The 26,508-nt window shown below is 42.0% G+C and overlaps 1 protein-coding gene across 7 annotated transcripts in view; it reads right to left on the bottom strand.

Annotated features, from left to right (window-relative positions):
- The window catches only part of iqsec3 (IQ motif and Sec7 domain ArfGEF 3), a 194,890-nt gene extending 172,301 nt beyond the window's left edge, over window positions 1–22,589 (bottom strand). For 4 of the 7 annotated variants that reach the window (XM_008110439.3, XM_008110438.2, XM_008110436.3 and 1 more), the window contains exon 1: window positions 21,722–22,589. In XM_008110439.3, coding sequence (XP_008108646.2) covers window positions 21,722–22,359 — 638 coding nt within the window. In that variant the 5' untranslated portion in view covers window positions 22,360–22,589. The remainder of the gene's footprint in view (window positions 1–21,721) is intronic. The other 3 variants (XM_008110435.2, XM_008110440.3, XM_003220827.3) reach the window with 2 other exon arrangements.
- Window positions 22,590–26,508: the final 3,919 nt, after the last annotated feature.

Below are 26,508 nucleotides of genomic sequence, written 5' to 3'. Positions count from 1 at the left end.
ATCTAATAATTTTAGGATCCATTCATCAATGGAGGGAATCTTTTTTTGTTTCCATACTTTGGCTAGAACTAATCTTGCTGCTGTGGTCATTAGAAAAACCATTTTATCCTGATTTTTATTCAGTTTCGGATTTGTTATGCCTAATAGGTACATTTCCGGTTTAGGTGGAAATTTAATTTGTAATATTTTTGTGTTATTTGATGTACGTTGTTCCAGTACTTTTTGACATTCTTGCATTTCCACCATTGGTGGTAAAAGGTTCCTATCTCTTTGCCACATTTCCAGCATTTGTTAGATGACCATTTACTAAATTTGGCTATTTTAACTGGGGTGTAGTACCACCTGAATTGCATCTTATACCAATTCTCTCGTATCTCGGTAGCTGTGGTAAATTTCAATTTTTTATTCCATATTTCTTCCCACTGATTTAAATTTATACTATATCCAAAGTCTTTAGCCCACTTCACTTGGCAGTCTTTAACCTATTCTCCTTCTGACGTCCATTGTAGTAGTGTTTGATATATTATCTTAATGATTTTTTTCCTCTTTTGCATAATTATCTCCCAGGGTCCCCTTTTTTGGTTGAAGCCTATTTTAGCATCTTCTTTATAACACTGGAGTGTTTGGAAGTATTGGAACCAAGTTATCTTTTGATGTTCCTGCTTAATTTCTTCATGTGTTTTTATTGCCAATTCATTCTCTTCTGTTTTCTTTAAGATTTGTTGATAGGTAAGCCAATTTTCTGTGCCCAATTCTCTTTTATGTTTCGCTTCAATTGGAGAGATCCATAGTGGGGTTTTCTCATATAATCTAAATTTATATTTTTCCCAAGTCCTAATTAATGCTGCTCTAATGAAGTGATTTTCGAATTTTTTCTCCGTCTTTCTTTTATTATACCACAGGTAGTCATGCCACCCCGAGCGCAGATCATGTCCTTCTAGTGTTAACAATCTAGTATTTTCCAATGTGGCCCAATCCTTTACCCATACCAGATTACAAGCTTTATAATATGATTTGAAGTCTGGGAGATCCAGTCCTCCTCTCTTCTTATCGTCCATTAAAATTTTTAGCTTTATTCTTGGTCTTTTGTTTTTCCATATAAATTTTGTTAAGTCAGCGTTCCATTTTTTGAAAAGATGGCCATTCCTAATTATCGGTAGTGTTTGAAAAAGAAAAAGTAATTTGGGCAGAATGGACATCCACATTTTTTCATATCTGCATGGGAGGCCTGAAACCAAACTCCTGCAGATATAGCAGGCCCACTGTATACAAAGAACCATTCAATTTCCAACTGTTCTGCCGGCATTGCTCTAGTTCTTTCACAAGCATCCTGTATTGTATTAGGTGCCATACAATATAAAACACACTGACAAGTCCCTGCCTCTGGCTTACAAATCTATTGTACATGATTTCTCCATTTTCTTTACTTGTTCTTCCTATTCTCCGTCTCCAGTCTAAGCAAAGATAACAGAACAGAGATAATTTTATAACAAATCAAACGATATTTTTTCATCTCTTGCACTAAGAGCATTTCTTACCATTTCCTCTAATGGGTTTTCCACCCAAAGGGAAAATAAAAAGAAGGATTCTTATCAGAGATAAAGAGCAAGAAATAAACTGCCACTGAATGCTGAGAAGCAGTAGGAGGGAAATAGGATAGGACACTACAATATGTGAGAAAGAGAGAAAGAAAAGGGGAAATACCACGCAAATCCAAAAGAAAACAAAAATCAGTCAAACAATGTAAAGCAGTAGGTTTTATTCTTTTACACTCCTTGAATACACATTATCACAAGATCAGTCTATTCCCACCAGCCGCAAAAGCGTTAGCATGCTCAAGACGAATTTTGATTCCTAACCACCAGAGAGAAAACAAACAACTCTGCTTGGCAGGAATTCTCACTGTGCCATTAGTAGAAATAGACTTCTGAAAATCAGTGACTAAATCTAATCATGAGCAAATTTAATGCCGAACATAATGTGTGAACAAAATGTTTATAATTACTACATTAGCACTGTCTATCAGCAGTGTGTTTCTTCACTTTACAAACAAGGATGAATGGTTTATATTTCATGTTAAAAGGCATGTGTGTATATGCAGAAAGGAACTGATTTAATTCTGCAAAATGCAATACGGTATTCCCTCTTCTAACTTAGTCTATTTTCCCAGTTTCCCTGCAACAAATCCTCATGTCATTAGCCATCTGGGATCTTCATCCAATACCAGATTCTTGATAATACTCATTGCTTCAATAACGGATTCTTCGTATTCAACATTTATATTTTTAGATGGCAAGCCAACGCACATAAATGAAAAAGCATACTGAAAAGAGAAACAATTGCAGAGGCTCTAACTCTAACTCCCATAGAATGAGTGTGATATGCCAGTGTAGACTTAGGGTGCATCTTCACTGTAGAATGAATGCAGTTTGATACAACTGCCAGGCTCAATGCTATGAAACCATGGAAATTGTAATTTAATGAAGCATAAGTGAACAGAAGGCTGAAGACCTTGTAAAACTACCACTACAATGATTCCCTCTCATAGATCCATGTCAGTTAAGGTGGTGTCATGCCACATTCATTCTACAGTATAGATGCTCCCTCAGATTAATCTAGAAAGTGGAATTTTAGCTGCAATTGCAAGGACAACTCTTTGGGTGAGCAATGAGAGATAGTTTTAGTGTTCTCAAGCTTCAATGTGATGCCAACCATGCAGACTGCCATCTACTCTCTGTGACCTGGAAAAAGTGTGAAGTCTTCCAGATCATGCTATGACGTTTGTTGGATAACTACAGAACATACAATGTCAGGCTCTTCCTAACTTCTGGTCTGTGACTCCTGATTCCTGACTTTTGATCCAGGCTCCTCCTCGCTTTCCCTTCATATTTGTCGGCATTCCAGCATGATTCAAATAATAAAAGATACTGGGGAGGAGACCAGCAATGCTATTAATGATTTGCAATCCAGGGCTGTCTTTATTTCAACAAGAAATAAGTACAGTATTCTCATTTGGAGAATTCCCTCTTTTAATAAAGAACATGATGATTACTTTGAAATTGTTTGAACACTTCTTCACAAAATATCTAAACTGAATTACTTTTTGTGTGGAGGCCTAACAAAATAGAGTAATCTAAAAGTGACGGCATGAATGCAAACTTTCATAATTTAGATTGTCTCAAACAGATCAGATAATCTTCCTGAAATTGTATCAGTTTTGGAAGGATTGTAGTTTGCAATGACCACTCCAAAAAAAAAAACCTGGTTTCAAGTTCTAATAGCTGCTATCAGTCAGGAGAGATATTAATCAGCTAGATGGGACAATCATCCACTTTGCAGGCTGTAGCTCAGTGACAAAGTAGATGTTTTGCATGTAGAAGATCACAGGTTCAGTATCTAGCATCTCCAATTAGGGCTGTGAGAGACCCATCTGGGACCATGAAGCATCACAGCTAATCAGTGCAGATGATATTAGGCTAGATAGGCAATGGCCTGACTCAGTATAAGGCAATTTTCTCTATTTAACTGTTCTTTTGCATGAGACTGAAAAACTTGATCATTCATAATATGAGGCAGATGGGTAAAAGACATCTTTAGTTCTGACACTGTCCAATCATTGTCACATTTCAGGTACATTACCATCAGCAGTGACAGACTAAAAGCTTCTTTCTTTAAAAAACATGTTAACACACACATCCTTTTTCCAAATGAAGTTGTTTTAGTGCTATTAAATGTTTTTTACAAAATGAACACACACATTCTGCCAAGAAAACAGACACCAATTAAGAAGCAAACAGAGGGTAGACTACATGCAAACTTACATCACTCCAAATATATTTACTGCTTGAATTATCATTGTGTTTTTAATGTGATTTCTCCAATATAAAATAAAACATGACCACTACCCCTTTTATATTATGAATATCTTCATAAATTATGTTCTATTGTACTTCCTAAACTACATCATTCCTATAACATATACATTGCAACTATATTCCACATTGTTATTTTAGCCAACAAATCTAGTTTAGTTTCTTCCACATTTCAGGAATACATAATTCACTGCTTATTGGGTTGTTGTATGTCTTTCGGGCTGTATGGCCATGTTCCAGAAGTATTCTCTCCTGACGTTTCGCCCACATCTATGGCAGGCATCCTCTGAGAATGCCTGCCATAGATGTGGGCGAAATGTCAGGAGAGAATACTTCTGGAACATGGCCATACAGCCCGAAAGACATACAACAACCCTGTGACCCGGCCATGAAAGTCTTCGACAATTCACTGCTTGTTAACAATAATTAGTTAACAAAAATGAGCTAAATTAATAGATACAGTAGGAGAACCATTTCCCTACCCTTCTTCATAGAAATATAAGAAAATACAACCAGAGCCAAGGGCCATCTAGTCCAGCCCCTGCTGTGCAAAGATAAAGCTCTCCAGAACTATTCAACCTTCAAAAGAGCTCTTACAGTAAATACACTCTTTCTAACGTTTAGGTAGAGTATCTAAACATTTCTTCTGAATGTTTAAGTAGAATATCTTTTCTTATAATTGGAATACATTACTTCACATTCTACAGTCTGGAGGAGCAGTTTTTCATAGGGCATGTTTCCAGATCATTGACCTTCTTGGTTTCCCTTCTTTTGACATGTTCCAGCTTCCCAATATCCTTCTCCAACTGCAATGCCCAGAACTGGACACAGTATTACAAATGAAGTCTAACAAAAGCAGAACAAAGTGGGACCTTTTCTTCTCTTGATCTGGACAATATGTTCCTAGTTATGTAGCCCAGGATTGTATTTTTAAGCTAGTGTATCACAGTATTATCTCATGTAGGGAGGATACTACTAAGACCCCCAGACCCTTTTCACATGTACTGCTTTCAAGCCAGGACTCACCCATCCTATACTAGGGCATTTCTTTTTTCTTGCATAGACATAACACTTCATATTGAATTAATAACGATAATGCATCTTATGTTAAGAATAAAAGGACATGGAGAAATGGCAGCTCATTTTCCCCATGATTTGTGTTATCATCACCCAAAAATAAGCCAGCCAGAATCACCAATATCAGTCATAATCTTAATTGTCTCTAGCAACTCTTTCCAATCAACCTTGCCAAGCCTATAATATTTTGTGTTATACCATTCCTAAACATTAATGGATTGTGTTACTACTCATCAAAAAGCAATCCTCACTAGTACTAGGTGAATCGTACATGCCAAAAATATTCTGAGCAAGCTAGCTAAATTATGCTAGATATTGCATATCTCAATGATGTCAAGCTCATGATATAAGAACAGCTATGTTGAATTAGACCCAAGGCCTATGTAGTCCAACATTTTGGGCACATATTGGTAAGTTAGGTGCTCATAAGAAGCCCAATAACAGAACAAGAGTGCATTTGCATCCTCCATCTTGCTCTCCTTGGCAATTAATATACAGAAGCAGGGTGCCTCTGGTAGAGAAGATAATACATAGCCTTACTGACTAGTAGCTACTGGTGACTTTACCCTGATGAATTCCCACAATCAACTTTGAAAACCAATGGCCTATAAAGCTACATTCTTCATTCAGAACATATGTAAAAGAAATTTCCCTCAAATCCCACCAAAGGATCCATGTGCCTATTTACAGTACTTATTTTTTTAAAAATTGTGATGTAAAATAAGCACAAGGCAAGTATTACTTCATGCCACGAATACCAATTTACAAAACTATACATTAAGAACAGTAAACATGAATAACAAACAAAGCAAAGAACAAACTAAAGGGGAAATCATATCTCCAATATTCCATTTATTGTTGGTGCTCTATGAACAAATTCACCTATACAGGGTGTTTGAAAAAGAACTCCCTATTCACCATTGAATTTCAATGGTGAATAGGGAGTCCTTTTTCAAACACCCTGTATAATAATATTGAGTACATAAGTGGGTAGAGAGATAGATGATGGGACACTATCCCAAACTTTGGTCCTCCAGTTGTTTTGGACTTCAGCTCCCATAATTCCTAACAACTGTTAAGCTGACTGGGATTTCTGGGAGTTAAAATTCAAAATGCCTGGAGGACTACAGGTTGGGAACCACTGATATAGACAGATAAATATAGATACAATTGTTTTTGCATGCCTTCAAGTCATTTCCGACTTATGTTGACCCAAAAGTGAACTTATCACAGGCTTTTCTGGGGCAAGTGTGTAACTTGCTCAAGGTCAACCAGGAGTTTTTCGAGGGCAAGCAAGGTTTCAATGATCAAACCACTGTGCCATGCTGGCTCCACAGATATATATGATAGACATACAGTAGAGTCTCACTTATCCAAGCTAAATGGGCCGGCAGAAGCTTGGATAAGCGAATATCTTGGATAATAAGGAGGGATTAAGGAAAGGCCTATTAAACATCAAAATAGGTTATGATTTTACAAATTAAGCACCAAAACTTCATGTTGTACAACAAATTTGGCAGAAAAAGTAGTTCAATACACAGTAATGTTATGATGTAATTATTGTATTTATGAATTTAGCACCAAAATATCACGATATATTGAAAACATTGACTACAAAAATGGCTTGGATTATCCAGAGGCTTGAATAAGCGAGGCTTGGATAAGTGAGACTCTACTGTATATAGAGATAGAGCTAACATGCTAAGTATTTATGAGCTCATAAAATGGATGTACAATATAGTAACTCTTGGGGATTAGTTTTATGATCATTACCAACCAAGCATGACCCCCACCCCACAACTTACCTTTGCAGCCTGCCAAAATACCAGCTGAAGCATTTCTGAGACACTGGAAACTGGGGCTCAGGAAAATGATGCTTGCAAAGCACACCAGATCACAGGGTGCATTGAGATAAGGAGTCTTTCCAGCTGCCTGTTCCCAAGGCACCCATTGATTGGAAGAGTGCTACAGGCATCACTTCTCAGGAGTCTGATCTCCAGCACCTCAGAAATGCTTCAGTTGGGGCTGCTCGGCTGCCAAGAAAGGTGTGCCTTGTCAGTCATAAGAACAATGACAGAGGTCTGTTGTTACAGTGATGATGCAGGATCTCTGCTATAGATATTATAAGTGTGCCAAAACACACAATATTCCACATTGCCTTTGGTTCCAGAATTGTTTTAGAGGTGTGCTTTTAAAAACTGGTTTATAAAATTTGATGTCAGCTGTTTTTAAAGATTCATTTCTCTACTTTGAAATGCCTCAAAAGCCCTGACAGTCTGAGAAGTGATAAAATTATATTTTAAAGATGTAAATAATAAATAGCAGCAAACTCTTTCTCCAAGTACTTATTCGTATGAATTCAAAACAATTTACATTCAAGAGGAAAACTTCAGCTATTTTAGGGAAGCCTTTCCAGAAATACACACTAAAAAAGTTGGGAAAGTTGGGGAAATATATATATAGGGGTGAGAAAACAAATTCAGCCTAATAAAGACTGAGCATTTTCAGTGGGCATGGAAAGCTGACTTCATTTGGAAGCAGATAACAGCAAAGTAGGGCAATGGAAAGGGGAATCCTGGAGGAAGGTTTGGGCTGGCAACTAGAACTCCCAAATAAGAGCACTCTGGATTGCAAAATTTTGTTGCTGGTCCCACTTGTACTAAACATTGTTTGGACTAAGTTTATGTTACTTGTACTTATCTAGTCCACTACAAGCTGACAGAAACTATTTTAGTATAGAAACATCTTCCTTGGAATTGGAGGGAAAGGAGTAATAGAATTGAGAATCATCAGCACCAAGTGACACCTGACCCCAAAACTCCTCATAACCTTTTCCAGAATTTTCATATAGATGTTAAACAGCACAGGGCACAAAACTGAGTCCTTGGCCAATGCCCAAGAAGACAAGCAGGAATACTCCCCTCCCAGGAGGGGATGGAAACACTGCGGAAGAGTGCCTCCAAGATGTGCCCCCAAAAGGCAACTTGGAAAAATACCATGGTCAAAAGTGTTGAAAACAACTGAGAAGTCCAGCAAAATTAATAGGGGCACACTCCTTGTCCAGTTCTCTATGTATGTCACCCACCAAAAAGAGCAATGATGTCTCCATCCCATAATCAGGCCTGAAACACGACTGAAATGGATCTATGCCATCTGTCTTATCCAATGAAACTCTGGAATTAAGAAGCCACCACATGACCTACTACCTTGCCCAAAAATGAAATGTTCGACAATAAAAGGTAAAGGTAAAGGTTTCCCCTGATGTTAAGTCCAGTCATATCTGACTCTGGGGGTTGGTGCTCATCTCCATTTCTAAGCCAAAGAGCCGGCGTTGTCCGTAGACACCTCCAAGGTCATGTGGCCAGCATGACTGCATGGAGAGCCATTACCTTCCCGCCGGAGCGGTACCTATTTTTAGTTATTCAGTAAGAAAGGGTCCAGGAAGGATTTCATTTTCAGAAGAGGTCTTAACTCCTTCAGGTATGTTGAGTTTAAAATATTGTGTCACTGACTAGGTCTGCATATCGGAATGCAAGGATACTATTCCATGTGAATAACTGGATCATGAAGATGATACATTTTTACAAGAAGCCAATCCAGGATGTAGACAACTATGTTTCAAAACCTACATTGCTGCCACTCCTCTTGGGGAAATATGTTTGGAAGAAAAAGGGCTTAGGATTCAATATTTTAGCTCCTAATAAGATATTGGTATAGAAGAAGTCCAAGCATATATTTCTTGTTCCCACACCATGGTCACTCCTGTACTCCTTAAATCATATTGCAGAAGACCCTACAAATCTAAGATGATTCACTAAGCATTTGCATTTTATCGGTGAAATAAATATAGTCAGAAGAAATTAACATAGCAATCCATAATATTTACTCTAAAATTATTACCTGTTGAAAGCAAAACCATGGGTTGTATAATGATTTTATTTCAGAGAAAACACACTGTGTAAATAACTAATGCATAGTGGGTTCCCACTTCAGAGAACAGCACCTCCTGCAAATGCAATCTTTCAGTTTGAAGCTGACATAATAGTGTTTACTGAATGAACAAAACAAAAATGAAATGTAAGGCCCTCAACCCTTAGCAAAACAAAAAGCAACCATTCTTACATTTAGGTTTTGTTCTTTCTTTACTATTCCAAGTACATTATATATATGCACATAAACACAGCTAAGTAGATAGTGCACTCAGTCTCCAGATCTTCTCTGGCCCCAATCTTCTCTCTGACTCAGAAGAATACTCATAGGAAAAACAGAAACCACACAAAAAGGATTATACTCGGATCTTCCAAGTGAGAGCAACTGGCTTTTCCAAAACAGGAGGTTTTCCAACCTTGTGCAGTCCTTACTTGCCTCAAGTGCGAGCCCGAAAGGGCAGAATCTGGAGCAGCAGTTGTAGCAGGTTCAGGCCAGTTAACCTTCAAATAGTGTTACTCAGGCAATAGTCCTCCTTGGCTAAGTGTCAACCTTCACCTCCCACCATGACCTGTCCAAAGTCCTGACAGATATGCCTTGCCTTTTCAGATCCAATGAACCATTATATAACTGCCACAATTTTTGATTCTCTAGATGTTCTGGACTTCGGCCTTCAGAAGCCCCAAGCAGCATGACTAGGGGTGAGGGATGATGGAAGATGACAACTAAATCACTTTGGAGGACTGACAGCCGAGCACCCTTGTTCTGCCTACTTCCCTGACCAAAGCCACTCCTTGAAATCATCCTGCTCTGAGAGCCTTGACTTAATATAACACAGCAAAAAAGGCAGGCAATATAAGGTAAAGGTAAAGGTTTCCCCTGATGTTAAGTCCAGTCGTGTCCGACTCTGGGGGTTGGTGCTCATCTCCATTTCTAAGCCGAAGAGCCGGTGTTGTCCGTAGACATCTCCAAGGTCATGTGGCTGGCATGACTGCATGGAGCGCCGTTACCTTCCCGCCGGAGCAGTACCTATTGATCTACTCACATTTGCATGTTTTCAGACTGCTAGGTTGGCAGAAGCTGGGGCTAACTGTGGGCGTTCACTCTACTCCCCGGATTTGAACCTGGCTGGGACCTTTCGGTCTGCAAGTTCAGCAGGCTCAGTGCTTTAACACACTGAGCCACCAGAGGCATGCAATATAGCTCCTACTTTATATTTTCTTTTAAAATAAGATGCATATTTAGAAGGCTATGATTAAACCTGTGCTCATTGGGCATTTTCAGCTAGAGAATCTGGAATGAGAACTGTGAGCCAGCAGAGAAAGAAGCAAATTTCATCTAGAAATATTATGGGATACAATTTGTAGAGGAGGCAGTCATGATTTATGGGCAGTATCCCATCGTAGAAAATGGGAAACCAAAACAAAACTAAAACAGGTTTAATCTGTGTGCAAATATTGTTCATACTGATGACAAATCATTATGAAAATGTAGAAAATCAGCCTTCACTTGGTATTGTTTACATGGATATGTTTTTGTTGCAGAGTTGCATCTGTAATGTGTCAGAACGAGATTCTGTTCCTTGCATCACAAGATTTCAGATGCAAAATAGGTCACATCATTATTTTTTCCTAGACCAATTTCAGTAGATGAAGGACGATGTAAGTATCTGAGGTGCACAGACCTTTCATCTCAGCAATCTCTTCATCATAAATGCAGCAATACCTCAGCACACTATATATATCTCATGAATACTGGAACATTAGCTAAAGTCTGTGAGAATTAGAAACTGAAACTGAACTGTGTTGTGATTGTTTCCAAACAAACATGTATATGATTCATTGATTCCAGCAGATGAATCATATGCATATTTACTTGAAGCATTTCTTTTTATATTTCTCAGGGCACAGGATTGCACAGTCCCTATAAACAGTTATATAGGAGTAAACTGCATTAACCTGTGTGGGAGCTGCTTCTGAGTAAACACAGGAGTGTAAGCTATTTGCCTGATCTCAAGGCAAATGATAATGATGGTTTTCTAAAGCTAAGCTAGTCTGTGTGTCATGACAAGTGGGGAAAATGCCTTGTTTTCTTTTTAAAGGTTCTTTTAACTTTTATAGTCTGAAAGGATTATCTTAAGCATGAGAGAATCCTTCTTGTGTTTCAGTAGCCCTGATATGGCTCTATTTCTATTAGGATTCCACACCTGAGTTTGCCATTAGGGAGTGGGTTTGGTCTGCAGCCTGGCTTAGATGGGTAGCACACCATTCTTTGCACTGCTTCAGGCAGCAAAGGACCTTGGATGGTCCCTGTGACAGCCTCGTCTCACATCTGCTATATAGGAATAACAAGTCTGGCCCTGTCACTAGGCAGGCTCAGGTGACTGCCTCAAGCAGCAGGTTGAGCATCATGAAAGGGAAGCAAATTGTTAGATGATCAATATGCCATGTAGTGTTGTATTTTTACTGCAAGAAAGCAGGAAGGATAGCTTCACATGCCAAAATAGCATTCTACATTGTAGAATGAATGCAGTTTGACCCCATGGCTCAATGCTGTGCAATCTTGGGATTTGTAGTCTGGTGAGGCACCAGCACTCTTTGGAAGAGAAGGCTCAAGATGCTGTAACACTACAACTCCCATAATTGCATAGCATTGAGCCATGGAGTTAAAGAGGGGTCAAATTGCATTCATCCTACAGTGTGTGTTTATATATATATATATACCCCTTGGTTGACTTTACAGACTATGCATCACCATACGGGGAAGAGCAACATTTACTGTTCTGCCTCAGGCAAAGACATTTCTTGGACCAGCTATGCAGAAATATAACACTATAATATTCTTATCATGGCAATTTGCCTAAAAGACTAACATCCCTTCAGTAGTGCCAGCACAGTGGCATTGTCTGTGACATTGCAACAGTAGGCAGTACTCCCCAGCTCAGTCACTACTTGAGATAGACAGAGAGCCTACCAAATAATACAACTAACAATGTTTTGTCCATGCTGAGCATGAAGTCACAGAACATGCAATACCAGCATTCACAGGCAAAGGCAAAACTGTTTAGATGCTAAGCCCACTGAGAAAATCCTGAAACATAAGAACACATTTAGGGCAAGGAATGTAATGTGTCCTTTGCTATACAACAGAGAAAAACAACAACAAGAGAGGGAAATAGAGAAGAGGAAATGACTGCTTAGCATACTATTAATAATATTTCGTGCAACTAGGAATAATTTTAAGCTGAATCTCAACAACAAGATGCTGCCCAGTCAACATGGCTTTATTGCTTGCTTCTGCCAGATGAAAATTTTGCAAGCTTTTGGGGAAGAGACAGAGAATGGAACCCACTATTAGTAACTGACCATAACTAGATAGACACTTATAAATGTATTGATTATGTTTAGTGGGGTGATACATATGACTTCCAAAGCTTTTAGATGCTTTTAAGTGCATATAGAAGAGGTCCTTAGAGAGAAATAGAGATAACAGAAAATTATTGACTTCATCTTCACAGTGAATTCACCATACATATACATACATACAATGCTTCTTTTGCTCTGCTTCTTGGCCATGTCCACATTAGCCCTCAATTTCTGCACAAGCTATTAACCATCCTTACTTAGGTGATCCCTCGTAGATCGAGGATGATGGTCCTCCAATTGTGGTGTCTTGGGGGGTGGGTCCGTAGATGGCTGAAGAGACCTATTCTTGATCCGCATATTCTCCCGTAGTGGATGCATTGGTTTCCAGGTGGAAGATGGTTCCAGTCAAGGTTGGCTTGATGTGCTTTTCTCTTGGCACATTTCTCCCTTAAGCCCTCCATTTGTGCTTCTTCGGATTCTGCAGCACTGCTGGTCACAGCTGACCTCCAGCTAGAGCGCTCAAGGGCCAGGGCTTCCCAGTTCTCAGTGTCTATGCCACAGTTTTTATAGCAGTGTTGGGAGGACATCCTCTGTCTAACTGATCTGTTTCTTACCAGAGACTGACTGGTCACAGTAATCCAGTGTGGGGCACAAAGTAATCCGTGTTGTATATGAGTGCATGTGTGTGTGCATTTGCCTATTTGTTTTGGTGCTCTTTGCCTCCATTTCTATTTCAGGAACATCATCAGGGGAAGATTAATCTCAGCACAGAACCAGCAAAACAAACCTTGCCATTTATGAGGAGCTTTCAATCTCCTATTTATACTCAAGGAGACAACTTAGAGAAGGGGAGGAGACAGAAAGGAAGAACAGTCAGCAAATGTATTTATATGCAAATGTGTTTTTTGGCTGGGGAATCCATATTTTGATCAAAAGGTTAAAGAAGCATTGGAAAAGCATGACCTTTTGAATGTTGGATTTCAACTCCAGGATCCCTCACCATTAGTGAGTCTGGACAGAGCTGATGGGGCTTTCAGTTCAACAACATCTTGGAGGGCCACCTCTTCCTTACCCATGCTTAAAAGAAATGTTCATAAATATCTGCCATGCATACCTCCAAACCCATTCCCTCTTGCACTCAGCTGAAGTTTAACATTGACAATGCCAGTGTTAAGGCTCATAACCCAGATGCTGTGAGAGGCCTCTCCCAGATATATTGGAGAGCCATTGTCAAGTGGAACCTCAGGGGTAGATAACCTGCTGTCCTCCATATGGCTTGGACTACATCCTAGTCCTAGATCGCGTGCCCAATGTCCGTGGATTATGGTAGTAGTAGCCTCAAACATCTGGATGGTGTCTGGCTGCCTAACTAAGAATAGACAACACTGAAGTCAATTAACATTTTATCTGATATGATAAAAACAGCACTTGGTATCTCGTGAAGTCTGACTTGGCCAAGGCCCACACCTTAGGTACCTCTAGATTGAACTATTGCAATGCGCTCTACGTGGGGCTGTCCTTGAAGATGGCCCAGAAACTTCAATTAGTCCAACGATCGGCTGCCAGATTACTAACTCGGGTGACTTACAGAGAGCAGTCAACCCTCCTGGTTAAGGAACTCGATTGGCTACCGATCATTTTCTCATCCCAATTCAAGGTGCAGGTTATCACCTACAAAGCTCTAAATGGTTTGGGACCCGCCTACCTTCGTGATTGCATTTCTCCCTATGAACCTGCGCTGTCTCTTCGATTGTCAAGGGAGACCCTCCTCTCGCTCCCACCTCCATCGCAAGCGTGGCTTGCTGGGATGAGGGAGAGGGCCTTCTCCGTGGTGGCCCCTCAGCTCTGGAACTCCCTTCTCAGGGAGATTAGGCAGGCACCCACCCTGGCAGCCTTCAAGAAAGACTTGAAAACCTGGCTCTTCCAGTGTGCGTTTAACAACTGATCAGAAGAATAACCCCTCAGTATGGACTATGACTATTGTTTTCTTGCCCTTATTTGGTAATTACTCCCCTCGTTTATCCCACCCAAATTCTTCTTTTCTACTACAGCACTTTATTTACCTCGTCAGGTTTTAATTATGCACTCCTTGCACCACTGCCCAGCCTTTCTACTATTTTAACCACGGTATGTGTGTTCTTTATTTGGCGGTTTTATTTACTATTATATTAATTGTTAAAATGATGGTTGAATTTGTGATAAATGTTAATGATGTTTATTTTTATTGCAAACTGTATTTTCTCTTGTTAATGTGGCTATTTGAGCTTGGCCCCATGTTAGCCGCCCCGTGTCCCTGCGGGGAGATGGAGGCAGGGTATAAAAATAAAGTTGTTATTATTATTATTGGTAATATTACTTCCAGAATTGTCGTTCAAATGGTCATGCTGGCTGGGAACTTCTCCCTCTCCTGGAAGAAAACCAGGATAGAAATAAAGTGAACCAATAAATAAAATATACTATAAAACTAGAGTCCAAACAGTAACTTTTCCAAGCTCTATTTCTTCTGTTCCCACCCTACTGTTTTGTTAAGCTCAAACTGAGAGCAAAGGAAAGTAGATTTGTGCCTTGTATCTGTTCAAGACTTAGCCATATATAACATTTTATCCATGGTTACTCAATGAAGACAATAACTGTTGCATTTAGCTCCTGGGCAGCCACAAGCCTCTAAATTAGAGAAAACTCTCTGGAGCTAAGCGTAAATCTTCTGAGGATAACTGTGAACCACCTACAGCATAACTAATGAAAACACTCTCACATAAAGTTGAAGGATGTAGAAGACATATAATTATAGCAAACAAAGGATATTCCATTCCACAAAGTCCTGCAAGCACGTAGGCTGACCCACAATCAATGTGGGCCCAATGCAGCCGAAAGGATCCCTCTCCTCAGACTGACCTACTCACATACTAAGGTAATTTTGGGAGGCCTTTATTTCGCCCATTCAATTCCCCTAAATTAATATTACAAGTTGCAAGTTTCTGGCATTTCAGAGCAGGAGGGTTCACTTCTCCTTGGAGAACCACATCAGTGCTTGCCATTTGCTTCTTGGATGCTTGCTTCTTGCACAAGTATGCCTTGGTGAACCTGGCAAACAGGAATTTTAAGCTGGGTGTCTGTTTATGAATGTGACACTACCATACAGTTTCTTGTTCTCTTTTTTCAACATCGTCATCCCATAAGAAGTACCATAATTTCAAGAAGAACAGGTAATCTTTTAAATCAAGGTTTAGGCCATTTCATCTCCCTAAATTATCAGAGTATAACACCTGAATCCTTAAGACATGCTTTGATGATTTATTAAGGACACAGAATGGGAGAAACCAAAAACTACACCAGTGCAATGTCAAAGAACATAGTACCGTATTGGCAATGCAACCCATCCATTGCAGACTGATGGAGAGAATGGGACTGGACAACCTACCAACCTATGTAAGCTTATAAAGATGTTTAAAAGTAAATAGAATTTGCTTCTGAGCAGTTCTGCCTGAGACAGAAATGCAAACCATCTCAGAAAGTGATCTAAATTGTTGATTGTAGGCTAAAGACTTCAGGAGGGTCTCCTGCACAAGTCCCCTTGGGAATGACATGACCACATTACTGTGCTGAATTCCCCAGTGGATTATGCCCAGAAATATTTAAATGCCACTGCACTGGGTTGCCATGGAATACATCCAGCCCCTATTTTGCTATAATCATTCCTCAACATGTTTTGTGGGGTTGTTCCGGTCTTTAGCTGAAGATATGAGAAGCATAAGGAACAGAAAGTCAATGGCAAGGTGGCTGAGTTTAATCCAGATTTTACAAGATCTAAAGAATAGCTTCCTCCCTGCCCTGGACTTCAACCAGCCTTGAAAACAGATGGGTTCCCAAGTGATATCATAATAAAGTAAAAGGCCTTTGAATGGTCTTTGAGATGGAAGTGCATCCATATAAATACACTTAAATGAGCAGTCTTCAGCTTCTACAGTTTTGTTACAAAAAGGATTGTATACAGTGCACTTAGCCTTTTGAAAAAAAAAAGGTGAAAATCACTTCAAACCTTTTCCATCTTCGGATTGTGCCTTCTAAAAGTGCTCAGCTTCACGACTGGGTAAGTGGCCATTTTCCTATCCTGATTATCATTCTATCCAAATGATTGGGATTTCGGGTCAGATGTGAGACATATCCTCAGAAGAAACAATGACATCATTTTGGGTTTAAAGCATCATTGTGAAAGGACTGGAATTTAAAAGATGCACAATGATAGGAATACACCGTTCACCCACGGGTTTGCTGCTACATTGCTTACAACAAACTACGGTAGATTTCTTCAAATATTTAATGATAAATATGTTGTGCAAGTAGAACACTGTATTTTTTTTTACTTTCCTTGCTCTGGTTAAACTATAGAATAAAAAAAGAGTTTTCTTTCAATCCTGCTGTGCCAAGAAAGCTACATTGCCCCCACTTTAACAGATAGTCCCAGATTGCAAGATCTGTCCCTATTTGCAAAAAAAGAAAAGAAAAGTCTATCACAGGAAAGAGATAGTCATACTCCTCATGCTCTGAAATCACATCTATATTTTGCCTAGTGACGTATGTGAGAAATTAGGATGAGAGGAATAGAACATCTTGCCAGTACTATGTTTGTAACACTAGCTTCAAAGCACAAACCCTTTTAGATTGCTTCTGCTGTGTTTTTTTTAAGGATTTCCACAACGTACACAATATTTACACTGATGTAGTCTTACTGAATTCTTTCACTACTTCAAAAATGTAGCAGCCGGCTACAGAGGAATCCCTGCAATTCAAAAAGCACCTCTTGCCTGGGAAAACATTTGTGACTATCAGTCCTCTTGGCACAAAATTAACCTTTTGAACAAACTGCTAGAGGCAAAGAGTTCACTATTGCCCAGGAAACTATATATTTTATACTCTGCTTTTTAAAAACGGTTACCGTCATTTAGTCAGGCAGGTCTCAGTCGGAAGGAAATGGGATAAATTTTGTAAACAGCATATAGTTTCACTGTTCTCTAAGCAATCTTTCCGTATGCAAATGAAAAGCAAAGAAATAATTAAGGTTTGTGGAGGTGGGGTGGAAGCTAATATTTTCCCTTAGTCTCAAAAGTTGCTAATGGGCCTCAGGTCTCACCATGAACATTAAAACCACAGATAAAATCCTGCACTTAGAAAAATATACAGCCATGATACATTATTGGAATGCTCATTTTTGTTCTAACACGGTAGTATTTCTGGCTTCCACCACTTAACATAATCGCACCTGCTGAATACACCTCAGACAGGTAAGAGATCTCTAGCAAGAAGCATTTGCAAAGCACGCTGCTGATGAATTTATGCATAAGCCAGATAATCGTAATTCCACAGTACTGCTTTAGACCACCCATTGCAGCAAAGTGGAGCTCTCGCATACCACGCACACTCACTACATCACATATGCATGCAACCATGCATTCTTTGCCAAAAAAGAAACCCTCTAAAACAACCTTACATCACGGCAGAAACTGAGATCCACTTCAATGCATTTCATACCCAAAGGCAAAAGAAATTGGCATCCCCAGTGTATAATAAGAACATCTTACGTCAATAGTAGCAAGCATCTGTAACATTTTCATACTGTGTCCTTAACAGAGAGGGAAATCCCGGTTGTGTAATAGGAGCTATTACTATTTTTTTTTAAAGAAGTGAGGAGGAAAAACTGCACAGCATAAAGATTGCAAAAAAAAGAGAGAGGGAGAGAAAAGAAATACTTTCACCACCTTCTGCTCCCTTCTCTCTCTCTCTCTCTCTCTCTTGTTGGTGTTCATCACCACTATATGTAGAGTGGCACAAAATAAACAATCTGAGCCAAGAAGGATTTCAAAAATGTATATAGCAGAAAGGAGTAGACAAAGTTGGAAGGAGCATCTTTTAGGCAGGATAGATACTGGGGAGATTTGGAAAATGGCACAGGATAGGACTTTCCCGCTCACCATAGGATTGTAGTTCCCCGGAAGACACCAGATGGAGATGGAGCCTTCCTCCATACAGCAGCAAGAAGGAGCCAAGGCTGGGAAACTGGCCCAGGATGGGATTTCCCGGGTCACCCGCTACACAGGGTTGTAGCTCCAGGCAAACATGGCATGGAGAGTGGACCCTTCCTCCCAAAGGAAGAGTGAGTGATTTCAAAAATATAAGCTTCAGACAAAACAGCAGCAAGGAGTAACTCAAGCTAGAAGGAACATCCCTGAAGCCGGGAAGAAACTGGGGAAACTGGCACAGGGTGGGATTTTCACACATAGACGGAGGGAGACACAGGATGGAGGGTAGGTTATTTCCAAATGGGATTACGATCAAGATTTCAAGAAATGAAGTCATAGCAGCAAGGAGTAGTCAAGCCTGGGAAATTGGCACAGGACAAGATGACAGAGTAGATCCTTCCTTCCAAAGGAGGAAGGAGGTCATGATTTCAAAAAAGTAAGCTATGGCCAATATAGCAGCAAGAAGTAGCCAAGAGCGGAAGGCCAGGCAGAAATCGGGGTCGGGGGGAATTGGCACAGGATAGGATTTCCCCTGGTCACCTGAGGAGACACAGGATGGAGGAGGTAACAGCTTTCCTTACAAAGGAGATTATTATTGTGATTTCAAAAATGAAATCAGAGCAGCAAAGAGTAGCCAAGGCTGAGAAACTGGCAAAGGACGGGATTTCCTGATTGCAGGGTTGTAGACAAAGGCAGAGGAATATTGTGTGGGTAGACAAGGCATGGGCCAACTTGGGCCCTCCAGGTGTTTTGGACTTCAACTCCCACCATTCCTAACAGCCTCAGGCCCCTTCCTTTTCCCCCTCAGCCGCTTAAGCGGCTGAGGGGGAAAAGGAAAGGGCCTGAGGCTGTTAGGAATGGTGGGAGTTGAAGTCCAAAGCACCTGGAGGGCCCAAGTTTGCTCATGCCTGGAGAAGACCCTTCCTTCTAATGGTTTCAAAAATATAGGCTTGGGACAATTGGGCAGCAAGGAGTAGCCAAGCCTGGGAGGAACATTCCTCAGGACAGGGAGAAACTGGGGGAACTGGCACGGGATGGATGGCCTTTCCCCAGTTGCCCACACCACAGAATGGTAGCCACTGGGTGGAAGAGAGAAACCCTTCCTCCGAAAGGATGAAAGAGCGATTTCGAAAACATAAAAGCTTCAGACAAAACAGCAGAAAGGAGTAGCTAAAAGTGGATGGAACATTCCTGAGTTTTTAATGTGTTGTCGAAGGCTTTCATGGCCAGAATCACTGTGTTACTGTGAGTTTTCCAAGCTGTATGTCTATGTTCCAAAAGCCGCCTCTTCTGAGATTTCGCCCATATCTATAGCAGGCATCCTCAGAGGTTGTGAGGTCTGTTGGAAACTAGGCAGATGGGGTTTATGTATCTGTGGAATGTTCTAGGTGGGAGAAAGAACTCATGTCTGTTGGAGACAAGTGTGAATGTTGCAATTAATCACCTTGATTAGCATTTAAAAGCCTTACAGTTTCAACGCCTGGCAGCATCCTGCTTAGGGGAATCATTTGTTGGGAGGTGTTGGCTGACCCTGGTTGTTTCCTGTCTGGAATTCCCTTGCTTTCTGAGTGTTGTTCTTTATTTAGTGTCTTGATTCTGGTGTTTTCTAATACTAATCACATTTTGTTTATTTTCATGGTTTCCTCCTTTCTGTTGAAATTGTCCAAGGCACTGCAGACTAACTCAACTGGAGAAGTCAGCCATAGCAGAGCACTTGATGAACTAACCTGGACACAGTATTTTATTTGAGAACACAGAAATGCTGGACCACTTTAACAATGACCATGTCAGACTACACGGAGAAGCCACTGAAATCCACAAGCATATGGACAATTTCACCAGAAAGGAAGAAATCATGAAAATGAACAAAATCTGGTTACCAGTACTGTATTAAAAAACTACCAATATTTTAAAAAACTCTAAAATCAGGACAGTAAATAAAGAACAACACTCTGAAAATAGAGGAATTCTACACAAGAAACAATTAGGGCCAGCTTTTTTTCATGTCATGAGTTACTTGAGAAACTGCAAGTCGCTTCTGGTGTGAGAGAATTAGCTGTCTGCAAGGATATTGTCCAGGGGACGCTGATAGGTTTTTTGATGCTTTTACCATTTTTGTGGGAGGCTTCTCTCATGTCCCTGCATGGAGCTGGGGCTGATAAAAGGAGCTCATCTGCACTCTCCCTTGTTGGATTCAGGTCAGCAACCCAACCTTGAAGTCAACAGTCCTATCCCACTGCACTACCAGGGTTTCTGCCAACAAAGGATTCCCCAGGCAGGAAGCAGCCAGGCTTTGAAGCTGCAATGCTTTTAAGTGCTAATCAAGGTGATTAATTGCAACATTCACACTTTCCTTTAATAGACAAGAGTTCTGTCTCCCACCTTGGACCTTCCACAAATATATATAGTAGAGTCTCACTTATCCAACACTTGCTTATCAAACATTCTGGATTATCCAACGCATTTTTGTAATCAGTGTTTTCACTACATCGTGATATTTTGGTGCTAAATTCGTAAATACAGTAATTACTGCGTAGCATTACTGTGTATTGAACTACTTTTTCTGTCAAATTTGTTGTGTAACATGATGTTTTGGTGCTTAATTTGTAAAATCATAACCTAATTTAATGTTTAATAGGCTTTTCCTTAATCTCTCCTTAAGATCAAACATATTTGCTTATCCAACGTTCTGCTGGCCCGTTTACGTTGGATAAGCAAGACTCTACTGTAAACCCCACTTGCTTAGTTTCCAACAGACCTCAATAACCTCTGAGGATGCCTGCCATAGTAAAAGGTAAAGGTTTCCCCTGACGTTAAGTCCAGTCATGTCTGACTCTGGGGGTTGGTGCTCATCTCCATTTCTAAGCCGAAGTGCCGGCGTTGTCCGTAGAAACCTCCAAGGTCATGTGGCTGGCATGACTGCATGGAGTGCTGTTACCTTCCCGCCAGAGCGGTACCTATTGATCTACTCAAATTGGCATGTTTTCGAACTGCTAGGTTGGCAGGAGCTGGAGCTAACAGCGGGCGCTCAAGATGCTCCCAGGATTTGAACCTGGGACCTTTCGGTCTGCAAGTTCAGCAGCTCAATGCTTTAACGCACTTCACCACTGGGGCTCCTTTCCTGCCATAGATGTGGGAGAAACGTCAAGGAGGGAATGCTTCTGGAACATAGCCGTACAGCCCGCAAAACTCACAGCAACCCAGTGATTCTGGCCATGAAAGCCTTCCACAAAACATTAAAACCCCAAGGAATGTTTCATCCACTTTGAGCTACTCATAGCTGCTGGATTGTCTGAAAACTCACAGCAACCCACATCCCTGAGGTTGTTTATCATCACGACTTCACGAGTGGAATCAGGAGCGGGGGGTGGGTGGGATTTCCTCTCTTTTTGGCCGCCTCCCCGCGTCCCTCCTGCCCCATTCCTCCTCCCACCCCCCAATGCAAGCCCTGCCGAGGACTCACTCCGCTCTCCGGGCCAGGACGCCTTTGCCCAGGGCCTGGGGGCTCTTGTGCTGGAGGAGGGCCTGGCAGCCGCTCCTCTCGCGGCCCTCCTTCTCGGCCGGGGGGTGGTGGTGGTGGTGGTGCTGGTGGGGCTGCGAGGGGGCCGGGGCCCGGCTGCTGCTGCTGCTGCTCCCGCTGGGGCCCGGGGCCTGAGCCTGAGCCTGCTTGCTGGAGGAAGCCGAGGAGGAGGCGGATGGCGGGGCCGGGAGCTGTTGTTGGTGCTGAACGGGCTGCCCGGGCGGCGGGGCTTCCTGCTGCTGCTGCTGCTGCGGCTCGGCTTGGCCCTGAGGAGGGAGCGGAGGCGGCGGCGGAGGCAGCGGCGGAGGAGGCACCGAGCACGGCGTCAGCCTCGGCGGCGGCGGCGGCGGAGGAGGCTTCTGCGCCTTCTGCTGCGGAGCCTTGGGAGGCTCGCGGGGCGGCCCGCCCGTGACCTGGTCCCGGAGGCTGCGGTTCTCGGCGCCCAGCTCGTCCAGGCGCCGCTCCAGCTCGTCGATGCGCTGCCGCTGGGTGTGGATGAGGCTCTGCTGGTTCTGGACGATGGCCGTCAGCTCCTTCAGGTAGAGCACGGCGCGCACCGGGTTCTCCAGCAGGCTCTCCATGCCCCGCGACCACCGACTGCCCGCTTCCTCCTTCGGCTGCTCCTTGGGGCTCGGGGCTTCGGAGGGGAAAGAGCCCAAGGAAGGGAAGAAGGGAAGGAAGGAAGGAAGGAGAGAGGAGCCGGAGCCTCCGCCGCGCGCCCTGCCCTCGCGCCCCGCTCCCTCGCCTGCCTGCCTGCCTGCCTGCCTTCCCTCCACGCGCGCAGAAGCAGCCGCGGCCCCCGGCGTCTCTCCCCGCGTCATGCCTCGACTGGGCGGGGCCACTGGGAAGCCCCGCCCACCGCCGGGAAAGGGGAAGGGGGTCTACCTCAGAGAGAGAGAGAAGCAAAAGGAAGGACGCGAGGAAGAGAGGAAGAGAGGGGTCTCCTTGTCACCAGGCATCCCCACCAGGCAGGAGTGGAAAAGGAGGAAGAAGAGCCAGGGACTCCCAGTTCAGGGCAAGGAAAGGAAGGGGGGAGATTGATTGATTTATCCTGTCAGAAGCGGACCCAGGATACATTTATAATGTACTAGCTGTGCCCGGCCACGCGTTGCTGTGGCGAAGTATGGTGGTATGGGAAATAAAGTATTGAGGAATTGGTGGTAGTTAAGGTCAAGGGTAAAGGTTTTCCCCTGATGGAGCTTAGCCTTCTAACTAGCAGCAATTGGATAAAAACAATTATTCCTCTCCCTCTAATTAGGACTTTATTTTTCTTTTCTTTTTGTTGTATGAACGTAGAGGCATGGATGAGGGATTGTGCTGCCAAGTTTAGTGTTTCTGGGATGTGTAGTTTTGTTGTTTTGTCCTAGGCTGAAATTTCATTACCCTTTTATATACAGTAGAGTCTCACTTATCCAACATAAACGGGCTGGCAGAACGTTGGATAAGCAAATATGTTGGATAATAAGGAGAGATTAAGGACAAGCCTATTAAACATCAAATTAGGTTATGATTTCACAAATTAAGCACCAAAACATCATGTTATACAACAAATCTGGCAGAAAAAGTAGTTCAATATGCAGTAATGCTATGTAGTAATTACTGTATTTATGAATTTAGCATCAAAATATCATGATTTATTGAAAACATCGACTACAAAAATGCGTTGGATAATCCAGAATGTTGGAAAAGTAAGTGTTGGATAAGTGAGACTCTACTGTATATAGATTTGGAAATACATTTTTCTCTGTGTGGAAGGGGCCTCAGTATTAAACGATGCCATCACAAAATATTGCATCAGAAGTATACTTTAGGTATCCTGCTCCAAAATGCTGGCAACTTCAGTATTTTAGATATACATATGAGTCTCAAGCATTTGCAGTTATAGTAGAGTCTCACTTATCCAAGCTAAACAGGCCAGCAGAAGCTTGGATAAGTGAATATGTTGGATAATAAGGAGAGATTAAGGAAAAGCCTATTAAACATCAAATTAGGTAATGATTTTACAAATTAAGTGCCAAAACATCATGTTATACAACAAATTTGACAGAAAAAGTAGTTCAATACGCAGTAATGTTGTAATTACTGTATTTACAAATTTAGCGCCAAAATATCACGATATATTGAAAACTGACTACAAAAATGCCTTGGATAATCAAGAACCTTGGATAAGCGAGTCTTGGATAAGTAAGACTCTACTATACAAAGTTAAAAACTTGGCATGATGACGTTCAACTCTATCACTCCTTTCCACCTGCTACTAAGGAGGCTGTTCAGGTCCTAAACCGGTGCTTGGCAGCTGTGAAGGTCTGGATGGAAGCGAACAAATTGAAACTGAATCGAGACAAGACTGACTCCTGGTCAGTCACAAGGCCGAACAGGGCATAAGGTTGCAGCCTATGTTGGACAGGGTTACACTCCCCCTGAAGATGCAGGTTCATAGCTTGGGAGTTCTCCTAGACTCATCGCTGAGCCTGGAAGCTCATTTTTCGGCGGTGGCCAGGGGAGCTTTTGCACAAAACTTGTGCATCAGTACCTTGAGGTATGGGCGCAACTCTGGTTACATCTCAAATAGATTACTGCAACACACTCTATGTGGGGTTACCTTTTAAGACTGTTTGGAAGCTGCAACTGGTCCAACGAGCAGCAACCAGATTGATCACCGGAGCTGCATATAGGGAGCATACAACCTCCCCTGTTGCGCCAGCTCCACTGGTTGCCAATTTGCTATCGAGCACAATTCAAAATGCTGGCTTTAGCCTATAAAACCCTAAACGGTTCTGGCCCAGCTTACCTGACTGAACGTATCTCCCTCTATGAACCATCTTGGAGTTTAAGATCATCTGGAGAGGCCTTCTCTCAGCTCTGCCTTCTTCACAGGCGCGATTGGCGGAGATGCGATTGGCCGCCTCGATGGTGGCCCCTTGGCTATGGAACTCCCTCCCCAGGGAGATTAGATCAGCTCCCTCCTTCCTGGCCTTCCTCAAAAAAGTGAAGACGTGGCTCTTTGACCAAGTATTCAAAAATCTAGGGCAATAATTAGATACGAAAGATGTGTAATTGACTTGTAGAATGGCCCCAGACTACGCCTATGGATCATGTGATTTAACTTGTTGTATGGATTCAAATGCTCTCGCTGTACTTTTTCTTTTTATTTTATTTTTTTAAGGAGCCCTAGTGGCGAAGTGTGTTAAAGCATTGAGCTGCTGAACTTGCAGACCGAAAGGTCTCAGGTTCAAATCCTGGGAGTGGAGTGAGTGCCCGCTGTTGCTCCAGCTTCTGCCAACCTGGCAGTTCAAAAACATGCCAATGTGAGTAGATCAATAGGTATGGCTCCGGCGGGAAGGTAACAGCGCTCTATGCAGTCATGCCGGCCACATGACCTTTGAGGTGTCTACGGACAACGCCGGCTCTTTGGCTTAGAAATGGAGATGAGCACCAACCCCCAGAGTCAGACATGTCTGGACTTAACATCAGGGGAAACCTTTACCTTTACTTTTTATTGTTCTTTGTTTTTAAAGGCATTGCCTATGTTGTGAAGCCGCCTTGAGTCCCCTCAGGGTTTGAGAAAGGTGGGATAAAAGAGCTGTAAATAAATAAATAAATAAATATACTAAATGTCCTTTGACCAGTAGCTGGCCACTTGGAATGCCTCTGGTGTTGCTTTAAGAAGGTCCTCCATTGTGCATGTGGCAGGGCTCAGACTGCATTGTAGTATTTATTTATTTGCAGTATTTATATACTGCCCTTCTCAACCCCAAAGGTGACTCAGGGCGGTTCACGGTGTTGGCAGCAATTAAATGCCCTCGATAAAAAAAGTATAAAACATCAAAATTAACCCTCCTCTGATAAAACATTAAACATTTTTAAACACAAAACATAAAATAACATCATATGTCTAATAAAGACATAGCCGTTGTCTGTAAACAGTCCTGGGTCATGGCACATAAAAAGCAAACATTCAATGCCCGAACACAGCAACAATACAACCATAATAATGAAAATTGACAACTCAGCATATAAAAACAAATTATGACTTAACAACTAAAATTAAATGAAAATTGCAACCTATTATATCAGACAAAAAGCAAAACATCAAACAGAAGCTTTCCCAGTTCCTTGAGGGAAAATAGATTGATCACTGCTCAAGATGTCTGTTGAGCTGATGGGGCGAACAGGGCATGGATACGGATGGTAGCTATTAATCTGAGAATAATGGTAGTATTACCATCTATTCCTCCTTCTCCTCCTCCTCATAAGCCAGTGAGCAAAGGTATGCCTTCAGCTGTTTCTTGAAGGTGGGGAGGGAGGTAGCCATCTTTAATTCCTTAGGAAGGGAGTTCCAGAGGTGGGGAGGAGAAGGCCTTTTCTCTCATTCCCACCAGCTGTGCTTGGTTCAGGGATGGGACCAAGAGCAGGGCTTCCTCTGATGACCACAGGTGGTCTATAGTGGGAGGTGCGGTTCGTCAATAGGCAGTAAGAGCACCTAAAGCTTCGGAGAGCTTCTGTTCAACCATTTCAAAGCTCCCTGTTTGGGCGGTGATGGCACAATCGTCAGCATAGATGAAACTCTCTGTCCCTTCTGGCAGTGGCTGATCATTTGTGTAAATGTTAAACATTGATGGAGCAAGCACGCTTCCTGGAGGCATGCTATTCTTCTGTTTTCGCCATCTGCTTCTCTGGTCCTGGAATTCAGCAAAAAAGCTTCTGTTTTGTAGCAGGTTTCCTATAAA

The sequence above is a fragment of the Anolis carolinensis genome, chromosome 5 (genome assembly GCF_035594765.1).
Source record: "Anolis carolinensis isolate JA03-04 chromosome 5, rAnoCar3.1.pri, whole genome shotgun sequence".
NCBI lineage: Eukaryota > Metazoa > Chordata > Lepidosauria > Squamata > Dactyloidae > Anolis > Anolis carolinensis.
The sequence above is the reverse complement of the archived record's forward strand: the minus strand, read 5'-3'. Positions and strand labels throughout refer to the sequence as shown.